Source organism: Trichechus manatus, unplaced genomic scaffold, assembly GCF_000243295.1.
Source record: "Trichechus manatus latirostris isolate Lorelei unplaced genomic scaffold, TriManLat1.0 scaffold00010, whole genome shotgun sequence".
NCBI lineage: Eukaryota > Metazoa > Chordata > Mammalia > Sirenia > Trichechidae > Trichechus > Trichechus manatus.
The window spans coordinates 16316336-16342879 of NW_004443946.1; the positions used below are offsets into that span (position 1 = coordinate 16316336).

The following is a 26544-nucleotide window of genomic DNA, read 5'->3' on the forward strand; positions in this document are numbered from 1 at the left end:
CACAGGAAGAAACAGGCCTGTCTTCCTACTGCAGAGGGAACAAGCCCACATCTGACCCATTGTGTCACCTGTGAGGGCTAGAATGCAAACCTACCCATGTGGCTCCCTTCAATGACTTCCCAGTGTTCTTGTCGTAAAGTCCACACCACTTGGTGCAGCTATCGAGAATACCAGTCTCTCTCTGCTCTACCCAGCTTCAGTTCTCATCACATGTCACCTTGAACCCTACTTTCAATTCCTTGAACTGTAATGCACTGAACATGCTGAAATTTCTTCCTAGGCATTCTCTCCTTTCTCCTTCCTTCCCTCTTTCCTTCCCTACTCCTCCATCTTCCCCCCTACTTTTGCTTATCTATGTCCATTCCTCCTTCAGACACCAGCCTGGTCATGAACGTCCTTCTGGAATCCTCCCATGTCCTCCCCACCATCCCACCCTAAGTCTGGTGTAGGTTCCTCCATGAAGCTCCAACAGCGCCCTGTGCACCCCCAGAAGAGGGTACCATCTTGTCCTGCATGCTGGATGTCTGCCTCCTCCTCACACACCCCCACGGCCACTGTCCCACCCTCAGCTGGATTGGATATGAGTGATCTGAGGACACAGACCCTGTCTATCTTGGTTGTCATATGTCCCCATCACCTAGCACACCTGGCATGGAGTAAACACTCATATATTAGAAGATTTAGATTGAATTCATATAGGTTTAGATTTCTGCATTTTTAGCCAATCACACCATCATAATTAAAATGCCCAATAAACATATCTTAGGCACACACACAAGAAATTACTAATCAAATAAAAGTATGGAGAAAATTATTTTAAGCTTACTTTCTCTAAAATTGATCCCAGCTGCATTAATGTATGCTTTCTTTTAACTACCTTCTAGTCTGTTCTGCTACGTGACATGTGCTCTATGAATTTCTATGGCTATAAAGAGATTTATTTCTTTGGATACTAAAGACGGTCAATACTATATACCTGTACATGCCTCAGTCCAAAGTGACAAAGATTCAAAATATAAAAATAAATCCTCGGCTTATACATGAATGTTCCTGGCAGCATTATTCATAATAGCCAAAAATGGAAACAACCTATATGTCCATCAACTGATGAATGGATAAGAAAAAAGTGGTATCACCATACAATGGAATATTATTTAAAATGAAAAGGAATGAAGTACTGATACATGCTACAACAAAATGAAACTTGAAAATATTATGTTAAGTGAAAGAAGCAAGACACACAAAGTCACATATCATATGATGTGCAGAACAGGCAAATCTATAGAGACTGCAAGTACATTAGTGGTTGCCTAGGGCTGGGGGGAGGGAAACGGGGAGTGACTGCTTAATATGGATACAAGGTTTTTTCCCTTTTTTAAAAAATGTTATTGCAGTAAAATATATGTAACAAAATATTTGCCACTGTAACCATTTCTAAGTGTACAAGTCAATGACATTGATTATATTCACCATGTTGTACAACCATGACTACTAGCTATTTCCAGAAGTTTTTCATCATCCCCAACAGACACTCAGTAGTCCTTAAGCAATAGCAGGGCTTCTTTCTGGGGATGACGAAAATGTTCTAAAACTGATAGTGATGATGGTTACAGAAGTCTATGAATGTACTAAAACCCATTGAACTGTACACTTTAACTAGGTGAATGTATAGCATGTGAATTATATCTCAATAAAGCCATTATTAAAAAAGATAATAAAATAAATCCATGGAACCAAAATTATGGTAACATAAAAGCCCCTCGGTGCTTCCTTAAGTCTGACCAAGGTTCCCCTGAGAGAAGGTGTGTTGGCTATAGGGTTGCCCCCTTCATATTGCTAAGGGCAGGCCTTGGGCCTTCTGCAGGTTATGGGAGCAACACAGGCCCAAACAAAGGGCCTTCAGGTCCCTGGGTCCATCACTGACAAAGGGTTTAGGGAGGGGAGAAGAGGGGATGCAGTGTTGAAAATGTATATGCTATATTAGTTTATTATATGGCTAAAATTTAACTTATCTAAAATCATCCTGGGAAGGAATCAGACTGAAGAACACCCATTCTGCTCCTGACTCTCCCTTTGGCCAATAGTACAGGGCCTACACTTTGGGCATTTGCGAACTCTCGCACTCACCCAAATCATATGCACAGAGTGACTGCTAAGTAGCAGACCCTGGGCAGGGGCAAGGATAAGACACAACGTCCCCGCCCTCAGGATGCTCACTGCCCAGTCACACACAGGAAACAACAAAAAGTAACCCCTTCCCACCTCAAAAAAGTAAAAATATCAGTTTGGATTCATTTTAGAACAAAATTAAAGGAACTTTTCATGAAACTGAAGAAATACAGAAAAAAAAAAGGCAAGATCTTGGCACAATGCCCCACACATACCAAAGACAGTAAAATAAAATCAAGGACACAACTCTCCTCTCCCCTTTATCGCCTGGGAACAGCTGTGTATTCCACTCACAAGCCCACCTGGTGACACTCTGAGCAGTGCATGGGGGGAGACTGGCAAGCCTCCAAGATTTGCCACATCTTCAGTGTTCAAAGGATGAAGAAATAAGTAAGCTTTTTCTGACTGAAGGCAACTAACTCATAAAATCTAAAGTGTTTAATAAAAATCCCAGAATACTGACCAAAGGAAAAAACTTCTGGCTTTTGAGAGGCGTAGCGGTGTGTGTATGTGTGTGTGTTTTGAGGAAAGGAACCTCTCGCCATAACTCATCCTCTTAACACCTAGCCTCAGCACTGTGAGAATAGACGGGCATCATGAAACAAGTAGACTGGAATTTAACAGCGCTTTGCCTCTGCATTCTTGATCAATAGGAGAGAGCCTGTCTTTCCTTTTAAGCATCCTCCTGTGTCCTTTCGTGCCTTTGCCTTCTCCACCCACACATTTCATGGGAACTCTCTCCATAAACTCAGCTTGAGTTAATGTCTCTTAATAACGTTCTTAATGCAAGGTAGGATTGCCTGGCTTTAATCCTCTATTTCTTTCATTTCTTGGCAAAGAATATTGAATATACCATGGACCCCCAAAAGAACAAACAAATCTGTCTTGGAGGAAGTACAGCCAGAATGCTCCTTAGAAGCAAGGATGTGGGACTTCATTTCATGTACTCTGGACATGTCATCAGGAGAGCAATTGCTGGAGAAAGACATCAGGTTTGGTAAAGTAAAGGGACAGCACAAAAGAGTGAGACCCTCAATGAGATGGATGAGACAGTGGCTGCAACAATGGGCTCAAACATAACAATGACTGTGAGGATCGTGCGGGACCAGGCACCATTTCGTTCTGTTATACATAAGGTTGCTATGAGTCAGCACCAACTCGACAGCACCTAAGAGCAACGATTTCTTTCATTTAATGAAAGTTTCATCCTTTTTAAGTCTTAAATTTGCTTAGATAAAGAGACCTATTCCTAATTTAAAATATTTTTGAAGACTAAATGTAATTATTTACTGATTGATTCTACTCTATTTCCTAAATTTAGCACCCTCACTACTCCTACCCAAAACCAAAAAAAAAAAAAAACTGTTGCCATGGAGTCGATTCCTACTCATAGCGACCCTGTAGTGACCCGACATGAGTACTTCTATACACTGTAGGATTTATCTAGTCTTCAAGTTCCTGGATGACAAGGTCACATGAGTATGTTGCTACATTAACTACAACACTTGTAAAACACCTTTGAGTTTATAAAACACTTCAAATATTGTAAGGATGTTAAATGCAACATTTTCTGTTCTCTCTGAGTTTCAGGAGAAGAATCCAAAGGCTGAATATAATACAATAGGTTCCAGGTAACCTGGAATACATGTATATAATATATATCCTATATATATGTACATGTATGGTGAATAATTCAAAGGTGTTATGGATTGGATTGTGCCCTCCCATCCCCCACCCCCAAAAAATGTTGAAGTCCTAACCCCTGGTCTCTGTGAATGTGACCTTGTTTGGAAAGAGTCTTTAAAGATACTATCAGTTAATAAACGGTCATACTGGAGTAGGGTGGGTCTTAATCCCATCCAAGTGGTTTCCTACAAAACAGAAGAACAAACACAGAGAGTTAGGAGGAAGAAGGATGACTACACAGGCAGACGTAAGCCAAGGAATACCAAGGATTTCCGGGAGCCACCAGAAGCTAGGACAGAGGCATGGAACAGTTTCTCTCTCAGATTCCCAGAAGGAATCAACAAGGCTAATACCCTGATTTGGACTTCTAGCCTTCAGAACTGTTAGATGATAAATTACAAAATACCATTTAGTGGTATTTTGTTACGGCAGCCCTAGGAGACTGAGACAAAGAGAAGGGGATGGAAGAGGATTGCTGAGAGAGAAGGCGTTAGAATGGCGCTGCCCTTTCCCTCACCTCCCCATAGAAAGGAAGATGTGCCTCTTACACTCAGCAAGGATCAGACCTCTGATTAATTGAGTATATATCCCCGGTTCTGGACCAAAAGCATTCTCTAGATCATTTTGACATCCTTTGTATTTAGAAGTCATTTACATATTACCAGAAACTCGATAAATATTTTACTGAATGGAAATCTAGTTGGATAATGAAGTTAATTTTCATTCCATATCATACCCTCTAATAGTAGAGACACATAACTCAGAAGTATGCAACTATTTAAAGCATAACTACTGACAAACCCTGGCCTGGCCAGCCAGCATGCTGACTCCAGTGCAGACCTGTTTGGCATAATTCCATCTTGAGCATGTCACATACAAAGGAAAACAGGAGCCAAACCTATGCAGGAAACCACCCCCAGGCAGCCCAGTGCTTACCTAACCCAACAAGGCCAGTTAGCAGGAGCCAAACAGCAGCCACTGGAGATTTTGCTGTCCTAACATGGGACAGAGAAGTTCACAGTCTTATGACTTTAAGACTTACCCCATTTCTCCTCTCCTTACCCTCATCCCCCCAAGCCTCTACCATGTGCTAGATTTGGTTTCCTGACTGGCAGTAAACTTTTTCCACTAAGTGCTCAAGATTTGGTCTCTTAGTGTTTTTTTCTGTTTTGTTTTCATTATATTTTTTAAAGATTCATTGAGATATAATTGACATAAAACAACCTAGACATATTTAATGTGTATGTTTTGATAAGTTTTGACATATATATACTGGTGAAACCAGCATTACAATCAACAAATTAACACACCCATCACGCCTAAAAGTTTGTGTCCCTTGTAATATATCCTTCCCTCCCACCCCTCACCTGAACCCCAGGCAACCACTAATCTGCTTTCTGTCACTATAGATTAATTTACTTTTTCTAAAATTTTATATAAATGAGGTCACACAGTATGTACTCTTGTGTCTTGTTTCTTTAATTCAGCACTATTATTCTGAGATGTATCTATGTCCTTGCATGTATCAGTAGTTCAATCCTTTTTTACTGCTGAGTGTCGTTGTTGTTAGGTGCCATCAAGTCGGTTTTGACTCATAGTGACCCCATGTCACTATGAACGCAACACTGCCTGGTCCTACACCATCCTCACAATCGTTGTTATGCTTAAGCCCACTGTTGCAGCCACTGTATCAATCCATCTCATTGAGGGTCTTCCTCTTTTTCACTGACCCTCTACTTTACCAAGTATGATGTCCTTCTCCAGGGACTGATCCCCTGGACAACATGTCCAAAGTATGTGAAACATAGTCTCATCATCCTTGCTTCTAAGGGGCACTCTGGTTGTACTTCTTCCAAGACAGATTTGTTTGTTCTTTTGGCAGTCCATGGTATAGTCAATATTCTTCTCCAACACCACAATTCAAAGGTGTCAATTCTTCTTCGGTCTTCTTTATTCATCGTCCAGCTTTCACATGCATAGGAGGAAAACACCATGGCTTGGGTCAGACACATCTTAGTCTTCAAGGTGACATCTTTGCTTTTCAACACTTTAAAGAGGTCTTTCGTGGCAGATATGCCCAATGCGATGCATCTTTTGATTTCTTGACTGCTGCTTCCATGGGTGTTGATTGTGGATCCAAGTAAAATGAAATCCTTGACAACTTCAATCTTTTCTCTGTTTATATGATGTTGCTTATTGGTTCAGTTGTGAGGATTTTTGTTTTCTTTATGTTGAGTTGTAATCTACACTGAAGGCTGTAGTCTTTGATCTTCATCAGTAAGTGCTTCAAGTCCTCTTCACTTTCAGCAGGCAAGGTTGTGTAAACTGCATAATGTAGGTTGCTAATGAGTCTTCCTGCAATCCTGATGCCCCGTTCTTCTTCATATAGTCCAGCTTCTTGGATTATTTGCTCAGCGTACAGACTGAAGAGGCGTAGTGAAAGGCTACAACCCTGACGCACACTTTTGCTGACTTCAAACCACGCAGTATACCCGTATTGTTCGAATGACTGCCTCTTCATCTATGTACAGGTTCCTCATGAGCATAATGAAGTGTTCTGGAATTCCATTCTTTGCAATGTTATCCATAATTTGTTATGATCCACACAGTTGAATGCCTTTGCATAGTCAATAAAACACAGGTAAACATCTTTCTGGTATTCTCTGCTTTCAGCCAGGATCCATCTGACATCAGCAATGATATCCCTGGTTCTGTGTCCTCCTGAATCGGGCTTGAATGTCTGGCAGTCCCCTGTAGATATACTGCTGCAGCCGCTTTTGAATACTCTTCATCAAAATTTTACTTGCATGTGATATTAGTGATATTGTTCGATAATTTCCACATTCGGTGGGACACCTTTGTTGGGAATAGGCATAAATATAGATCTCTTCCAGTCGGTTGGCCAGGTAGCTGTCTTCCAAATTTCTTGGCATAGATGAGTGAGTACTTCCAGCAGCTGCATTCGTTTGTTGAAACATCTCAATTGGTATTCCGTCAATTCCTGGAGCCTTGTTTTTCGCCAGTGCCTTCAGTGCAGCTTGGACTTCTTCCTTCAGTACCATTGGTTCCTGCTCATATGGTGCCTCCTGAAATGGTTGAACATCAGCCAATTCTTTTTGGTATAGTGACTCTGTGTATTCCTTCCATCTTCTTTTGATGCTTTCTGAGTCGTTTAATATTTTCCCCATAGAATCCTTCAATATTGCAATTCGAGGCTTGAACTTTTTCTTCAGTTCTTTCAGCTTGAGAAATGTCGAGTGTGTTCCTTCCCTTTGGTTTTCCATCTCCAGGTCTTTGCACGTGTTATTATAATACTTTACTTTGTCTTCTCGAACCACCCTTTGAAATCTTCTGTTCAACTCTTTTACTTCATCATTTTTTTCCTTTCACTTTAGCTACTTGACATTCAAGAGCAAGTTTCAGAGTCTCTTCTCACATCCATTTTAGTCTTTTCTTTCTTTCCTGTCTTTTTAATGAACTCTTGCTTTCTTCATGTATGATGTCCTTGATGTCATTCCACAACTCGTCTGATCTTCAGTCATTAGTGTTCAACACATCAAATCTATTCTTAAGATGGTCTCTAAATTCAGGTGGGATATACTCAAGGTCATACTTTGGCTCTCGTCGACTTGTTCTAATTTTCTTCAGTTTCAACTTGAACTTGCATATGAGCAATTGATGGTCTGTTCCACAACTGGCCCCTGACCTTGTTCTGACTGATGATATTGAGCTTTTCCATTGTCTCTTCCCACAGATGTAGTCAATTTGATTCCTGTGAATTCCATCTGGTGAGGTCTACATGTATAGTGGCCATTTATGTTGGTTGAAAAAAGGTACTTGAAATGAGGAAGTCGTTGGTCTTGCAAAATTCTATTATGCGATCTCTGGCATCGTTTCTATCACCAAGGCCATATTTTCCAACTCCCAATCCTTCTTCTTTGTTTCCAACTTGCGCATTCCAATCTCCCCTAATTATCAATGCATCCTGATTGCATGTTCAATCAATTTCAGACCGCAGAAGTTGGTAAAAATCTTCAATTTCTTCATCTTTGGCCTTAGTGGTTGGTGCATAAATTTAAATAATAGTCATATTAACTTGTCTTCTTTGTAGGCGTATGGATATTATCCTGTCACCGACAGCGTTGTACTTCAGGATAGATCTTGAAATGTTCTTTTCGTCAATGAATGCAACAAGTTTCCTCTTCAATTTGTCATTCCCCGCATAGTAGACTATATGATTATCTGATTCAAAATGGCCAATACCCGTCCATTTCAGTTCACTAATGCCTAAGATATCAATGTTTATTCATTCCATTTCATTTTTTACAACTTCCAATTTTCCTAGATTCATACTTCGTACATTCCACATTCTGATTATTAATGGATGTTTGCAGCTGTTTCTTTGCATTTTGAGTCATGCCACATCAACAAACGAAGGTCTTGAAAGTTTGACTCCGTCCATGTCATTAAGGTCGACTCTACTTTGAGGAGGCAGCTCTTCCCCAGTCATCTTTTGAGTGCCTTCCAACCTAAGGGGCTCATCTTCTGGCATTATATCAAATAATATTCTGCTGCTATTCATAAGGTCTTCACTGGCTAAATCTTTTCAGAAGTAGACTGTCGGGTCCTTCTTCCTAGTCTGTCTTAGTCTGGAAGCTCAGCTGAAACCTGTCTGCCATGGATGACCCTGCTGGTATTTGAATACTAGTGGCATTGCTTCCAGCATCACAGCAACACACAAGACCCCACAGTATGACAGACATGTGGGGGTTTACTGCTGAGTTGCGTGCCATTATACAGATACACCATGGTTTATTTTTTCATCTGCCTGTGGATACACATTTGGGTTATTACCAGTTTGGGGTTATTACAAATAAAGCTATTATGAACATTTGTGTATAAGTTTTTGTATGAATATATGCTTTCATCTCTCTTTGGTAATTACCAGGGAGCTGAAAGACTGGGTCTTATGGTAGGTGTATGCTTAACTTTGTAAGAAAATGCCAAATAGGTTTTCAAAGTAGTTGTACTTTACGTTCTCACCAATAGTGTACGAGAGTTTCAGTTGCTCCACATCCTCACAAACACTTGATACAGTCAATCATTTTAATTTTAGTCTTTCTATTGGGTGTATAGTGGTTTCTCATTTGAGTTTTAATTTGCATTCCCTAGTGAATAATGATTTTGCATGTCATTCCATGTAATTATTTGCATCAATAGATCTTCTTTGATGAAGTGTTTGCTCAATTATTTGCTCATTTTAAATTGGATTGTTTTTCTTATTATTATTGAGTTGTAAGAGTTCTTTATATGTCTTAAAATGTTTTCATTTTGCCTTCATTTTTGAAAGACATTTTCATTGTGTAAAGCATTCTACACTGATGTTTTTTTCTTTAAGTACTTTAAAGACATTAATTCCTGTCTTCTTGACTTGCATTTCAGAAGAAAATTTTGCTGTCATCCATGTCTTTGTTCTTTCATATGTAAGATGTCTTTTTTCTTTGGCTACTTTTTAAAAAGATTTTCTCTTTATCATTGGTTTTAAGCAATTTGATTATGATGTGCTTTGATGTGGTTTTCTTATGCTTGGAATTGATTGAGCTTCTTGGATCTGTTGGTTTATGGTTTCATTACATTTGGAAAAATTTCAACCATTGTTTCTTCAAATATTTTTCTACCCCTCCCCTTTCAGAGACTCCAATTACGTGTATATTAAACAACTGTAGTGGTCTCACAGCTCACTAATGCTCTGTTTATTTTTTTAAATTCTTTTTTTTTTTAATAGTTTCTATTGCTATGTCCTCACATTCACCAGTATTTTCTTCTGCTATGCCTAATCTGTTGTTAACCTTAACCAGACATAGTTTTAACATCTAGAAGTTCAATTTGGGTGTGTTTCATATTTTTCATGTCTCTCCTTAACATGCTTATGCTTTCCTCTACCTCTTGAACTACATACAGAATAAAGATATAGTAATGGTTTTAATGTCCTTGTCTACTATTCTGTCATCTGTATCATTTTGAGATATTTTTCAATTGATTACTTTTTCTCCTCATTATAGGTCATATTTTTCTGCTTCTTTGCATGCGTGGTAATTTTTGATTGGTTACCAGACATTGCGAATTTTACCTTGCTGGGTGCTGGATATTCTTGTATTCCTTTAAATATTCTTCAGCTTTGTTCCAGAGCATAGTTAAATTACTTAGCAATAGGTTTTCTTTCAAGACTTGCTCTTAAGCTTTGTCTGACAGGATACAGGTGAGGGCTAATTTTGCCCCACTAAGGCAACAGAAGGAGGCTGGGTGGTACAAGTGGTTTGCAACTGGCTGCTAAACCAAAGGTTGGCAGTTCAAACCTACCCAGCGACTCCGCAGAAGAAAGTCCTGTCAGACTGCTTCCGTAAAGATTACAGTCAAGAAAACCTATAGAACAGTTCTACTCTGTAACACATGGGATCACCATGAATCAGAATTGACTCAATGGCAATGGGTTTGTTTAGTCACTCAGGCAATACCCTCTGAGTGTTCTACCCAATGTCCAGTGTATTATAAGGTTTTCCCCTCTGGCTGGTGAGAACATGAAGTATTCCTGGCCCCGTGTGAACTCTAGGGATTATTTGACTTTTTCTGGTGGTTCTTTCACTGTCCTTGGTTAGTATCTTTACAAGCATGCACTAATTAATATCCAGCTGAAGGCCTGAAGAGGACCCTCTGTAGATCTCCAGAGCTCTCTCTCTCTATACAGCTCTTTCCTCTTCAGGACTCTCCCCTGCAAATCCTAGCTGCCTTGGCCTTCCTAAATTCACAACTCAGCCTTCTCACTTCAGGGAGACCACTGTTCTTTATCTGGGTTCCCGTTTTCTGCTTTTCAGCCCTGGAAATGACTTCAGGCATAAGCTGGGCAATTGAAGGGCTTACCATGTTTGTGTCCCTTCTCTTGGGGATCACTGCCCTGTGGCCTGTTGCCCAATGTCCAATGTCTATTTTATATATTCTGTCAGCTTATTTATTTGTTTAACGTGGGAAGGTAAATGCCATCCCTATTTGTTGTTTGTTTTTAATTTAATGCTACAAATCATCCAAAGGAAAGAGCCTGTGCCTCTGAATTCTTAAAATCTAGCACAGAAAAGACCCACTTCTCCTTACAGTGGAAATTTTCCAATAGAAACAGAATCCTGTTTTCCTAACAGCAATGCTGAACAGAATACATTTATTTTGACAAGTGTTATGACTACCAGGCAGACAAGGAGCTTCCTTAAAAGAAAATTTCTTACATTGGGATTTACTGCAAACAAATGCTCTCATTTACCACCACAAGTGGTAATTACATCACATGCCACCTTGTCCCCTATAATTCTCTTAATATGGTGGTTCTGTCAGATACTGCAGGAGGAACGCTGTAGCCTTAGTCTTCCCCATTGCACAGATGCTGTCTCTAGCTTTTGACAACAACACAGTATGATGTCTCAGAGGCTAAAATGACTATAAGGAGGCTTGCCAAACAGAAGGCTTTATACCGTAAAGTGTTGTAACAACAAGCAAACTGCTTTCCAAGGAGCACTTTGACACATAGAAAAGAGTTCTAAGTTATTTCTGAAAGTAAGAGAAGCCCCATAATCTGGCATTTGATGATCCTTTTGTGCCAGGATGGGAATGTACTTTTTTTTTAATTGTACTTTAGATGAAGGTTTACAGAACAAACTAGCTTCTCATTCAACAATTAGTACATATATTGTTTTGTGACATTGGTTACCGTAGGAATGTACTTTTGAAGCAAATCCTCCTTTTAACAGACAGAAATGGCAACACAGGTGAGGTAACATTTGTAGGCAAGCTGGAAGAGAAGGTCAGAAAAAGGTGATTTTCTTCAGTCAGTTTCAAATGTTCTGGGTGGACATCTGCTATGTGCACATCCACTTAATGGCCAATGCAAGCTGGACCCTCATTAAGTAAAAGGTGAATGGTAACAATAAGTGCCAAGAAAGTGCCAGGAGCTCCAAGGCACTTAAGAGTCTTCTTGGCTTTCCCTCATATTTTCATTTGTCTGATAATTTACCATTTCTACTCACAAACTGTTTGCTTTCCAGAACTGGGGTGGGGGTTGTCTTGGGTGCAGGGGAATGTCCTGCGAGGCAGGTAGGGCCAGACTGAGACCCAACTAGGAAGCACACAAAGGTTTGTCTTTGGGTCTCTGTACTTTCACAATCCTTCTTCATTTCCCTTTCTTTCTTCCCCGGGTCTTTAACCATCCCCCACCCAGATTCAGCCAGCTCCTGGACAGCACCCCAAGCTCTATAGGAGAGCTACTCAAAGTATGGTCTGTTAACGGTCTACAAAGACATGGGTAGAAATTAAGTGTAAGCAGTTAGAAACTTTTATAGCAATTGACAGAGAAATTTTAAATCAGTTGAATGTAATAATGAGAAACGGGTTTGTATTTCGCATTTTTATTTCATTTTTCTAGTAATTCATTTTTATTGTATGTTATAGAAGTAACTGTTTATAGAGAATTGAAAATTTAAAAAGAAAAAAAGGTCCTTCACCACAAATAGTTTGATAGTTTGAGAAGCACTGCTCTATATGTTTTCCTTTCCTCTTCATGAAAACAATGTCTAAAGTGAAGGCTGCGGGGGTGTTAGACAGACAAGAAATGAGTGTAGGCTGGAGAAAGAGAATGTCAGCTGGCCCCCGACGAGCCGGCAGCCTGGACCCGTGCAGCCACAGATTCTGCATTGAGATTTGGCTTCTTGGTCTGCTGCTTTGGCTGATTTGAAAGAAAGTGGTATAATATGATCTCAGAGATTCCCATTGTTTCAAAAATTAAGCTCTAAGATACTTTCCTGCCCAAACCTCTTCCATGGCCGCTGAATGCCCAAAGCAGCAGTTTTCAACCCAAGGTGTGCGGTATAAATTAAGCACTGCCTTTTCCAGTCTTTTCCACCTCCCCTCCAGCTGTCCACTGGATGACTTGCAGCTCCAGGCTCACCCAGGTTCTACTCCTTATACCTGCTCAGCTAACATCTGCTCATCCTTCATCATTCTCCTCTGCAACCATCCAGTGTCTCTCCTCCTTCTATTTTCCTACAAACGAAAACCAAAACCCATTGCCGTCAAGTCGATTCCGACTCATAGCAACCCTACAGGACAGAGTAGAACTGCCCCATAGGGTTTCCAAGGAGCAGCCGGTGGATTCAAACTGCCGACCTTTTGGTTAGCAGCTGAGCTCTTAACCACTGCACAACAAGGGCTCCTGTTTTCCTACAATACTCTGTATATACTTTAGTATAGCATTGAGATCATTATATTTAATGATTTGTTTTCTCTCTCTTTTCTGTCTCTCCCTACACTCTGAGTTATTTGAGGGCAGGACTGTATCTTAAGTCTCTTTATTGAATGAGCTAATGAATGAATATGTCTGCAAAAGCAGAACCCAAATCAGGACATACAAATGCCTGTTAACCATGTAAAACCATGAAAAAATGCTGGAAGGTAACCATTTTAAAGTTCATTTCCAGCAAACGGCTTGAGCCACTTTTTAAATTGACTGCCAGTAATTAACTCAATGAATAATTTATATTCAAAAGATAACTACAGTTGAAATTCCTTAAAATAAAACAGAGAAGGCAGAAGAAAAGCCATTTCCCCCTTTTAGATAAGAGTAAGAAGTTCAATACTCTTCTTAATACCATGCCATTCTAGAAAAAGCATCTCTCCCCTATAAAATACGACCCAGCTGTGTGGTTACTCACTGGAGTTGAGGAGGATCATGGCCTTGACACAGAGATACTCTTTGTGTTGGAGTTTCAACTCGCGAAACCTTGAAGTCGTTGCCAGGAGCATGTCAAAGATTTCCAAAATTCCTTCTACACACTTCCCCTCATCCCTACAACAGATCATTTGGAAATTTAAGGACCATGCAACTTCAGGCAGTCTTCAAGAGCGTTAGGGAGTTTTTTTTTTTTTTAGTCTCAAAGTTCATCTTGTACTTCCTTTAACTATAACTAGATATTAATGAGACCATACCTAGTGATGTAAAATTACTAGAATTATCTTTAATTCTAGTGAAAGAAGACAGTAAATACTTGAATAAATACTATTTAGGCAAAAGTGTGCAGCAGAACTACATTCTTCTTCTACCCATTTACCAAATGTTTTCTTAAATACCATTTCCATTGAGTATTTTCTATCTAAATTGTTTCAGCCATCCAGCCCTAGATATGACACATATTATTAAAATGAGACATTCCATTCTCCCATTAGGAGAAAACATCTGGAGTGTTAATGAGGAAGACCGAACATTACAAAGCAAATATCTGAAGAAGAAACAATCCTTTATGTCTAGAGCTTGACTCTCACTTCCTGGCGGTCACTTAGAAACTGGTGGAACAACTAAGAGAAATTTAAATGCAATTGGAAAAAAGCTAATACGACATACAAATCGCGATCAAACAAGATAGATTAGAATCAGGAAAGAAAGGTAGAAATGGAGATGTGGACATTTTTGAGTTACTGAAGATAATGTTTAAGCAAAAGTTTCAAACTTTGACTGAATCATATAATCAAAATTCTTTTGATCACTTCTTTATAAAAATGAATTTTTTAAAGTACACTTTTGAAGTAAATTATTTGAACTTTATCTAGAAAATATCAGCTTCTATTCGCTCCAGCCAGAGACACATTATTCCACCCCACTGCTCTCAAAGAATTTCTGTTGTCATCAGTCATAGAGTTACCGGAAGTCCTTGACAAGTAGTCAGATGATTTTGCCACAAAACCTTCATTTGCTCCTAAAAGCCTACAGTGCACAGTGAAGAGCAGCCATGGTCAGAGCTCGGCTGCTAACCAAAAGGTTGGCAATTCGAATCCACCAGTCGCTCCCTGGAAACTCTATGGGACAGTTCTACTCTGTCCTGCAGGGTTGCTATGAGTCAGAATCGACTCAACAGCAACAGGTTTGGGTTTTTTTTAGCAGCCCCTGAAGGGGGCCTGAGGTCTACAGAGAACTGGCAAAGAACCTCTTCCCCTTCCCCTAATCTGTTTCTAGTGATGGTGGTGTTGGGGAAGAGGCCTTGAAAAAAAATCCAAATAAACTGACACTACTGGGTACCTCCTATCCTGGGAAGCCTTTCCCTTTAAGTACAATGCTATTTAAGTCCACTCACCAGGTTCCTGTATTCTTGGACTTTCATATCCTAGAAAATTCACCAACACAAAGCTTTAAGGACGGAAATTGCTTACTCCAGGCCAGTTATAAACCCGTTGCCATGGGGTTGATTCTGACTCATAGGGACCCTATAGGACAGAGCAGAACTGCCCCATAGGGTTTCCAACAGGCAGCTGGTGGATTCTAACTGTTGGTCTTTCGGTTAGCAGCCAAGCTCTTAACCACTATACCACCAGGCTCCTCCCGGCCAATGGAGGCTTTCCAAAAGTGCACATGTTAAGTGATAAAACACTAGCACCCCCTAGAAGTCACTTGCAGGAAAAGCCCACCTTCGAGAATCAGAGCCCTGGGTAAATAGTGCCAAAACCTGTGGGAAACCCCCAGCCTTCCCCATGCCCCATCACTCCACCTCCCTAACCACTTCCCTGCTCTGGGTGGTTCCCGGCAGCCTGCACACCCTGTGCATAGCAGACGCACAAGAAATACTTGTTCACTGAATACCCCTCATGTCACATTGTCAAGTCACTCTGCCTGGGGGCAATTAATTATTGGAAATTGTAACTGTTGCACTTGAGGATATTTGATACTGAGAAATATTTTAAAAATATCTCTGAGGGGGAGAAAAAACAAAAAAACAATCAAGTCCTGCATTGATGGTTTAAGTGTGGCTATTTACTCTTCTGTGAGACTCAAAGTCAGAGATGGGATTATGTCCATCCTGCTCCCCCACCTCCACCCCAGGTAGTGTGGTAAGGGGATTCATCTGAAATCAACGCTGTGTTCCAGAGTTGCAAGCTGTGCCTAAGAACAGTCTCTAAATATTGAAATTGGTGGCATTTCCTCTTTAAAATACATATTATCTTCAATGCAAATTAATATTTCAAAAATGGAGGGGGAAAATCTTACATTCCAGAGCATCTTAAGCCCTGATAAAGGCTGCAACTCACACTAATCAGAACACATGTACCTCATGGAAAAACTGAAGTTCTAAACCAACTCTGAAGAACTAGATCTGATTGCTTTCTTTTCAGCGGGTGTGACAGCCAACCACTTCATTCAAGGTGTGGCAAGGGTAGAATATTTTATTCACTTTGCAGGTTGTAGAAATCAAATACATTTCTAGAAAATACATGAGAATAGAGGCAATAAGATACAATACCTCTAAAATGACACCCTAAGAAAGTTTTAATTTAAGATGAGTTATACAGAACCGAGTGGGGAAGGACTTTAAAATAACAAATTAATGAAATCTATTTCATTTATTTTAGAACTATGGATTGCAAATGAATTATAAGTAAGAAATTAGGACAGGATTAAAAGATTTGAATTAAAGAATAGAGTACATATAATTTGAATATTAAAATATTGAAACAATCTATCAATCAAACCAACTTACTCATGAAAATTTACTTTTGTACACCATTCATCCATAAACTAGAGTTAAATAAATGTATATATATATGGAACATATCATTATTTGATAACCATTCCTTTATAAAAGAAATCCACTCCTTTGTAAGAATGAGTGGGCTTTACTTTGGGGGACACTATTTTGTACCTACAAAATATACCTCTGAGAGCACACTGGTGCTTACGGTCCACAGTTTACTTGTGTGTGTGTGCCACACAGAAAATACTTGGTAAATCTATATTGAACTGCAGTGAAAATTACGTGGGTAAAAAGGGCAAGTGAAAATTCTGCGGGTATCACGAAGAAAAATCAATATATAAACAACTACTCAGTACATTCACAATTAATTATGTGATTCCACAGAACTCTGTAAATGCCCACAATGGGTCCCAAGCCCAGACTCAAATTTCTACTGACTTTTTAATAACACTTAACATTAGACAAGTTCCTGTTGATGCTAAAGACACAAAAATGTCTTAGCATATATGATTTTCTTGAGCGAACAGAAGCTCAGATTCGGTGGTAGATCTTCACATGAATTTATGATTCTAGCGGTTACTAAAAGAAGAACTACCTTGTTAGAAATAAGCTGAGATAACCGGATTTTCCTCTCATCCTCAGTAGATTCAAGTTTTCTCTCTGCAGAGGCCTCAACAAGAATAAAGGGAAACAGAAATTACAGTCTCAGTATCCACAGATTGGCTAATTAAGTTGTAATCACTGCTTACACATTCATGCCACTGCTTGAAGGAACTCTGATAGGACAATCCAGCAAAAGACAGTCATTTTCAAGTAGTGTGAAGATTATTTACTCACTTTGCAAAAAGATTCATAATAGGATTGGCTTCATTATGGGGCATGATTCCTGAATTTGTAAAAAATTCTTCAATAAGCAACTTCTCCAGAAAACTACTTATTACATAAAAGTGTATTTATCTGTATAATAGATGCAGTAAGAAACTGAACTGTCTTAGACTTGAAGTCCTAGACTTCACAAAGTTAATATGTTAAAAACAACTGGAATTGCAACAAAAAATACACACCAGTAGGCGTATCAAAAAATGCTTGCTCAATATGAATGTATTTAAAATTCCAAAGAACTCTTCTATATGCAATCTAATGTATTAGATTAATGTGTTGTAAAACAAAAGACATTGAAATTTTATAGAGAGTAATGTGAGTCTTTTAGGAGTAATTTGTAAGAAAAATGTTTTTTCTTTTTCTTTCTTCTATTACCTAGCTAAAAGGTAGGCCTAATATTTATCCAAGATATATGTCAACTTACAGTGACTTATACACATACTTACAAGACTTAACCCATACAGAGAAAGAAAAGAGGTAACTAAACCAAAAACCCGGAATGAGTCACTGAAAATAAAAACTAAATTTGGCGTCAATTTAGATATCAAGACAAAACGTAAAATAATATAATCTCAATGTCTGATAAAGCAAACTTACTGATTCATCAAAAGGTGGAACTTTCTAGCACTAATTTCTAGGAAAGTTACATGTACATATTTATATATGTGTACATGTAGGGGGTGGCAGGGGTACAGCTTTATTTAAAACACTAAGCAGAGCTGACAAGGAACCCAAGGTTGAGAAAGGACAGTGTTGTCATGTCGTGGGGTTGGTAACCATTGTCATAGGGTAATATGTGCACTAACTGTTCAATAAGAAACTATTTTGTTCTGTAAACTTTCATCTAAAGTACAAAAAAAGAATAATTATCTGTGAGATCAAACTGACAACAGCAACTCAAAAGGTTTGATGGGAAGCCTAGGGGACAGTGAGTTAAAGATAATGATAATGGAATAATTTGGAAAAGGATAGTGAGAATAGCACAACTGGAAGAATGTAATCGATGTTGCTGAATTGTACATGTAGAAATTTTTGAAATGGTGTATCTTTGGCTATGTATATTTTCACCAAAAAAAAAAAAGTCCTCCAATGTCGAGAAGGGAGAGTGTTGACATGTCCTGGGGTTGTTAACCAACGTCATAAAACAATATGTGTACTGACTGTTTAATGAGAAATTATTTGTTCTGTAAACCCTCACCTAAACTACAATTAAAAAAAAAAAAAACACCAAGCAGAGCATAATGAATGAGTGAATGAATTAATGACAGCAATAGTTGGGCTTGGTGCTTAGCTTTTCAGCTTGCCTTGCAACATGGTACCCTGAGGTGACAGCAGGAGGAGGGGGCTTCTGAAGTGGGCAGAGTAGAGTAGGGTTGTTCTAAGACAAAAGAACAAAGGAGAAAGTTAGTTTGTCTTCAGCCTCCTCATCCTTCTGTTTCCTGCTCCCTATCCCGCTGAGAGGCAAAAAACTGCTGCCAGTAGGAGTGTGGATGACAGAACCAGATCCCCAAGTCCAGCTCCACAACTTACTACCCTGTAACTGTGGGCAAGTTACTTAGCCTCCCATTTCATATCTGAAGGATAGGGATAATAAAGATATTTTCTCCCAAGGTTAAACGAGTGAACACATGTCAAGTGCTTAAGATGTAGCCTGGCACACATAAACCAAGAAGCTAGCTATTTTGATTGCTACTAAATAGTCTGATGTCCCACACCACTCAGGGCTTCCAGAGCCGCCTCTGTGGTTCTCCACCTGGGCTTGCTCCTGCCTGAGCCACATCCCGTGCTCCAGCTCTTCCCAAAGGCTCTGTGATCCACCAAAACACTTCTGATACTCAGAATGGTACTCTTTGTCAATCTGGTCATCCATGACAACAGGCAGAAAGGGCGCTAATGCCTTGGGGTACTGCTTTTCATGTGGGTAGCATGTGCATGGGGATCTTCTGACACTCTAACGAGGTAACACCAACAGCTGGGGGCAGGTTCCGCTCGGGCACAACACTGGGCATCCTCCTACACTATGCATAGAGCCAAATGTGACTAAACATTCAACACCGGCACTTTTTTTTAACATAAGAAAGTGTGAAAATCTATTTCCATGGAGATTTTTCCAACTGCTCAAATTTACACCAAGAAAATGTTTTACTTTTCCTCTAAAAAGCCTGAGTGTTGTCGTATGATGCAGTTTTCCTTCCAAAACACTTCACTTAATAAGTCATTCAAGTCAATTAAAAATTGGTTTCTTTTCTGTGTTCTTTAAAAGAAAACTAAAGACAAACAAGTTATGATGTTAGCACCATCATTTCTGTTAACTGTCATCTGGTTTTAATAACCACTCCTTTCCCTCCTATTTCAAAAAACACTATATAGGACATGCATTACGGTGAGCTTCTGTTGTCATTAGCTGTTGTTCAGTCAACTTACAGTGACTCCACACACAACAGGATCAGACCATTGTGATCTCTAGGGTTTTTATTGGCTGATTTTTCCCCAGAAGGAGATCCCCAGCCCTTTCTTCCTAGTCTGTCTTAGTCTGGAAGCTCTCTGAAGCCTGTTCAGCATCACAGCAACACGCAAGACTCCACTGACAGACAAGTGGTGGCTGCACATGAGGTGCATTGGCCGGAATCAAACTCGGGTCTCCCACGTGGAAGGTGAAATTCTACCACTGAACCACCAGTGTCCCCCATTAGGGCAAGTTAAAGCACCTTAAAATTAATTGTCCAGATTTACAAGTTATTTCCAGATAGCTGAAGATGTAATTGGTCCCTTCAGATGGAAAGAAAAGCAGGACAACTAAAAAGTATAACGTCAAAATGGAATTTTTGATGTAGAAAAATCTAAGTTGACCTGTGCACTTAGTGGCCACATGCCCTGCAGGCCATAGGTGCCTGTTCTGGCCCTAACCACAGATGCTGCTGTACTACCAGATAGAGGTGAGTCACAGGACACTGAAGGCTTGTACCCATGTTCTCTCTTCCTGGGGTTCTTGACCCAGTGAAGGGCTGATGACATTCTCATCCTCTGATTGCCCTTTTAGGTGTGAGAATTTAATTGCTGCACCCGGAACTTTGTTCCCACTCACTAAGCACCTCACTCAAACGTATCGGAGAAGAAAGAAACACAGTATATTTTTTCTCACCTGTCCAGAATGAGGTCTGGAGCAAAGATGAGCTTGCCGGGATGGTCGATTGAGCGCCACATCAGCCCCACCATTAACACCTCCATCCAGCAGCTCTCCAAGAGCCTCACTTGGTCATACAGGCTGAGCTCCACAAAGCCTGGGGAAAGCAAGAGGCGGTGAGACACACCCACCCTCCTCCTCAGCTCCGTTTTCGTAAAAACAAAAAGAGCCAGTTTTTTAAAAAGCTAAGAAAAACGCAAACAATTCAGAGAAATAATCAATATTTTAAGATGTGGTTGAATGCTGGCTAAGGGAAAGAAAATTTTGAATGTAAGGTGTGTGTTACGTGTTGTAGGAGCCCTGGTGGTGCAGTGGTTAAGCACTCAGCTGCTAAACCAAAGGCTGGCAGTTCGAAACCCACCAGCTGCTCCATGGAAGAAAGATGTAGCAATTTGCTTCTGTAAAGGTTACAGCCTTGGAAACTCTATGGGGCAGTTCTACTCTGTCCTATAGGGTTGCTATGAGTTGGAATTGACTCGATGGTAAAGAGTTTGGTTTTGGGTTTGGGTTATACGTAGAATTGCCCCCCAAAATTTATAGTGAAGTCCTAACCCCTGGTACCTGTGAATATGACCTTGTTTGGAATTAGGGTCTTTGAAAATACTATCAGTTAACAAGAGGCCATACCAGAGTAGAGTGGGTTCTGATCCAATCTGAAAGGTGTCCTACAAAAGAGACACAAAAACAGACAGAAGGAAAACGGCCATGAGATGAGAGCAAGTCGAGGAACGCCTGGGACCACCAGAGGCTGAGAGAGTCAAGAAAGGATCTTCCACCAGAGCCTTGGAGAGAAATGGACTTGCCATTGCCCTGAATTCGGACTTCTAGCCTCCAGACCTATAAGAGGTCGGCATTTCAAATTCACCAGCCGCTGCTTGGAAATCCTATGGGGGAGTTCTACTCTGCCCTATAGGGTCGCTATGAGTCAGAATAAACTCAACAGCAACGGATAAAGCTGCCGACTTTGCGGTGCTTTGCTATGGCTGCCCTCGGAAACTAACACAGTGTGCAGCTCACCATTTCCAGCCTTAGACCCCTTCTAGAGACAAATGCACTGCACCAGCAATTTATAAAGAACCGTTAGCAGGCTTGTATGGTTGGCCAGACAGATAAATGCTAGGGAAGAACAGAACGCCGGAACCCATCTTTGTTGGCTATATCCTAACATTTTCTCTGCACTGCTGAGAAAGCAAATGCTCAGCTATAGTCAGAGGGGCTGCCTGTCCATGGCTGGGGGCAGGGGTCGGTGATGAAAGTGGGAGGGGCAGGCAGAGAGCAGTGCTAGTGCCTGTGGAAAAGTCAAGGCTCCAATGATTCCTCCAGTTGTTTAAAATTTCCCATCCAGTGTTAGAACCATTCTTCTGGGTAGAAGAACTGCCTCTAGACTATTCCAACCTAAAGAGCAACTGTAACTACTGAAGCAAAGACCACTAGCCTAATAGCATGCATTGGTCATAGAGCTGGAAAGAAACCTAGGTAATCTCTAGGGAGGTGAGCAGTTCGAAAGCAAAGCAGAGATCGCGGAGCTTCCGCCACAGGAGCCAGGATAAAAGGAGAGAGTGTGATATAACTATAGTAACCAAACACACAGCCTTGGAGGGAGACAGGCTCAGGTTTGAATCCCTGCTCAGCTTCTTACTAGCTAGTTACTTAATCTCCTTTTAAGTCTGTGTTTTTCTTGTAAGAATGGGGCAATAATACCTACGTCTGAGAATTTCTGCCATGATTAAAATGGAACCCTATGTGTGCAGCAAGGTTAACATATTCAGTTACTTTGGTTTGTTGTTTTCTTCCTCTGTATTATTCTCTTGCTCTTCCATCTCTACACAAGGAGGTAACTGGCTGTCTGTGTCTTTGCCTCAGGGGAAGTAAGTGGCAAGTGGAAAACAGACACAGTCTACAAAGACTTCCTGGCTTTTGTTTCCAACCATCTAAGCCCTTAGAAGAGTCCCTGGGTGGTGCAAATGGTTAACGCACTTGGCTGCTAACCAAAAAGTTGGAAGTTTGAGTCCACCCTGAGGTGCTTCAGAAGAAAGGCCTGGTGATCTATTCCTGAAAAATCAGCCGTTGAAAACCCTATGGAGCACAGTTCTACTCTGACATACATGAGGTTGCCATGAGTTGGAATCGACTCAATAGGAAATGGTTCTAGTAAGTCCACAGAAGAACTTGGGGAAGTAACAGAGGAGGTGTAGATAGAAGAGTATGTTTGCTGAGAAATAGAAGAGTGTGTTTGCTGAGAGAAGAGACCAGCCTGAAGAAGTATTACCCTGAGGAAAGCTCTCCCAGGATTGGAGGGAGGAAAGAAGGTCCATGGGCCCTGGAGTAATGAGGACTCAGGCCTGGTTTCCCGGCAGCACCCTGGGGATGGAAGATCCCAGAGAGGAAATGCTTCATGGCACGTCTATCTCCTTCCCAACTGAGTCCCAGAAACCACAAAGAGCTGCCAGAACTGAAGAGGCCACGCAGACAGTGGGCAGATGTGTAGACATGGACTGATGACAGCAGGTCCCTTTGCCTCCTCACCAACTCCATGACACTGCACAAGGCCTTAGAACCATAGCCCACCCCAGAGGTGGGGAACCCCCAGGAAACTGAAGTTAAGTTTCTGAATGATCCATGGGAATAGGGGCTGGAAAGATGATTAAGTTGATATATATAAAAATATATATAAAGAAACATGATAATTGTTGCAAGCCTGAGTTTATGAACTGTGATTCATACCTGTGACATGCATAAAGTGCACAGCAAAATGTCTACCAAGTTTTAAGCAGTCACTCAACGTTGAGATTATCTGTTTACATATGTGTGTGCACAATTGAGCTATGCTGACTTCCACAGACCCTCCACAGACCTGTAGTTCATAGGGATTTTACTGACAGTGTTTCAGGATTTCAGCAAGGTTTGGGGCCAAAAAGACCTCTTTAAAGTGTTGAACAGCAAAGATGTCACCTTGAAGACTAACGTGTGCCTGACCCAAGTCATGGTGTTTTCAATTGCTTCGCATGCATGCAAAAGATGGATGATGAATAAGCATGACCAAAGAAGAACTGACACCTTTCAATTATGGTGTTGGTGAAGAATATTGAATATACCATGGACTGCCAAAAGAACGAATACATCTGTCTTGGAAGAAGTACAACCAGAAGGCTCCTTAGAAGCAAGGATAGCGAGGCCACATCTCACATACTTTGGATATGTTATCAGGAAGGATCAGTCCCTGGATAAGGACATCATGCTTAGGAAAGTAGAGGGTCACTGAAAAAGAGGAAGACCCTCAACAAGATGGACTGACACAGTGGCTGCAACAATGGGCTCAAGCATAACAACGATTGTAAGGATGGAGCAGGACCGGGCAGTGTTTTGTTCTGTTGTACATAGGGTTGCTATGAGTCAAAACCAACTCGATGGCACCTAACAACAAAAACAACAACAATGGGGATAAAAGGAGCCCTGGTGTCTTGATGGTTAAGGACTTGGCTGCTACTGAAAGAGCAGTGGTTCGAACCTACCAGCCTGTGGGAGAAAGATGTGGCAGTCTGCTTCTATAAAGATTACAGCCTTGGAAACACTATGGGGCAGTTCTACTCTGTCCTATAGGGTCACTATGAGTCAGAATCAACTTGACGTCAACAGGTTTGGTTTTTTTGGATGGGGATAAAGGCCTCAGAATGACATTGTAAACCAGATGGGACAGAATGGGCTGAACGAGAGGGCAGTTATGTGCTTCCGGGGTGGAACAATGGTCCATGCCAACCCGTATCAAACTCTGCAGGGACCCTGGCCCAGTCCAGTTCAATATTTTCAATTGTAACATAGAGATGATAAATTTTCTAGACAACAAAAGATGGAAAGGAGGGTGAGTACACTGGATAGCAGAACTGAGATTTCAGCAAGATCCCACAAGTACTGGAAAACAAATTAAATGAAGATAGTAAGTTCAAAAAAGTTGACTCTTAGACAAAAACAGGGAAGACTGGAGGTTATTAAGAGAACTAAGGCGGAGTGGCTATAACATTCATCATCTAAACTGGGACAATTTTGAGGATCAAAGGGAACACATTGGGTGTTCCCAAGACTTTACCACACAAAGGACAGAGTTTCTCACCATAAGACCCCATAGAGAGAGACATGAAATGCTGGAAAAGGTAAGCCCCTGACATCCCAACAGAAAAGAGACGGAACATACAAAACTGTTTGACAAAGCTAACTAATGGGGAGATTTGCCACCATGTCTAATACTTCTTGAACTTCTGGGTCATAAACAAAAACACTGGGATTGAAAGAACCATACTCAGTGGTTTCACATTTACCCTCACAACCACATGCCTCTTAAAATACTTTCAAAGGATATTAAGGGTTTGCAAATGGAATTTAAATGGCAGAAAGAGGACTGGAAAGCCAAAAGGAAAAGGGAAAGAATCTTTTTCTTATGATTCAGGTTTAAAATTCTAGGTAATATATGGTTTAATTACTAGGATGACAAAGATTCAAAGTTCTCACTTAGGAATGCAAAAATAAGCTTGTACATTAAAATTATAAGAAACATAACAAAATGTCTGATCAGACATCAATGAGCTGACACCTTCCTGAGTTGCTGCATACATTGCTGAAGGAATAGGAAATGGGGACAGAAGACAGAGACACTAAAGAAGGGTTCACTCCTCCAGCAACAAAATCAAATTCACTTGCAAAAGAGATGCTTTTGTGCTAATTTTTTAAAAGCCCATTACATGTCTAAGGACTTAAAAATAAAATGGAGGAAACATTATTAACACTGGGCCTACTTTATTCTTCCAACGTCCAAATGACACTCATAAAAAACTAACAGCAAGGAGGGACAACCCAGAAAAGGAGTGTGAGACTAGCTGCACAATTCGAAGAATGTAATCGATGTAACTGAAATGTGCATGTAGAAACTTAAATTGGTGTGTACTTTTGCTGTGTATATTTCTAACAACAATAAAATAAAATAAATTTCTTTTAAAAATAAATAAATGAAAAGCTAACAGCTACCATTTATACAGCACTTACTGTGTGCCAAGCCCTGTCCTGAGCTTTTCTGCATATTAACCAATTTAATACCTGCAACACCTGGAATTCAACATTGATATTACAAGTTATCAAATAATATATGTTTCTAATACATTCTTAAAATGTTTACATGCATATGCATATATATCACTATGAGTAGGAATTGACTCAACTGCATCAGGTTTGGTTTTTTGATGTATATATATTTCTTTTCACATACTTACGCAATAAAATATAGCATGTAATCCAAGTACATAGTCCAAGAAATCTAAATTTGAGCCTGGCCTTCCAGGTTGTGTTGAAGGTATACGTGTCAAGGTAGGAGGAGAGAGCATATTTTACCTAAACATTATAGATCAAGCTGTCAAACTGTTCAACATTTACACATAGGTTGTGGACCTCCATTTGTACTCTTGCTCTATAAATGTTAAGACACCCCTTTTTACAAATAACTGGAAAGCTAAGACCCAGGAAGCCCTACCAGGAATTTTCTTGGCCCAGCCAATCATGTGCACCAATTCCTTATCTGCCAGCTTGGTCAGGGACATCATCATGGAGGCCTCAGTGAAGGGCGAGCTGGGGCGGCTCACGAGCACGCTGGGCGGCTCGGCCTCGATGAGTGTGAGCACCAGCTGCTCCGGGCTCAGGGCGTTCTGCAGCAGCTCCTTTACTCGGGTCACATTCCCGCCACTTTTCTTGGCTTTGCTCAGGCAATGCAGCTGCTCATTGGGATTTCTTTGTCTTCGTACTACACGGTACCCACACCTTTCTCTCCGAGAGCCTAAGAGGAAATAGACGTTAATACAGTGTCTTCCAGATCTCTTCCCTGGCCCAAAATTTAAGCTCCCCCAGTTGCCAGGATAAAAATGCAGCCATATGATTATTGTAAGACTTGAGTGTATTCTCACAATTTGTCTTAGAACAGAGGTTTGACTTATATTTTCTGCAACCTGTGGGATATATACCAAAGATGATTACAGTTGTGACTGTATTAGCAAAATCGACAGCATGATTTTTGTAGGAACGATAACCCAA

The 26544-nt window shown here is 40.5% G+C and overlaps 1 protein-coding gene across 1 annotated transcript in view; it reads right to left on the reverse strand.

The window, feature by feature from the left end:
- Nucleotides 1-26544, reverse strand: part of ESR2 (estrogen receptor 2) — an 83920-nt gene that overhangs the window by 6246 nt on the left and 51130 nt on the right. The window contains exons 5-7 of the mRNA XM_004370942.2: nt 25991-26290; nt 20434-20572; nt 13605-13738 (exon numbers count right to left, since the gene is read on the reverse strand). Coding sequence (XP_004370999.1) covers nt 13605-13738; nt 20434-20572; nt 25991-26290 — 573 coding nt within the window. The remainder of the gene's footprint in view (nt 1-13604; nt 13739-20433; nt 20573-25990; nt 26291-26544) is intronic.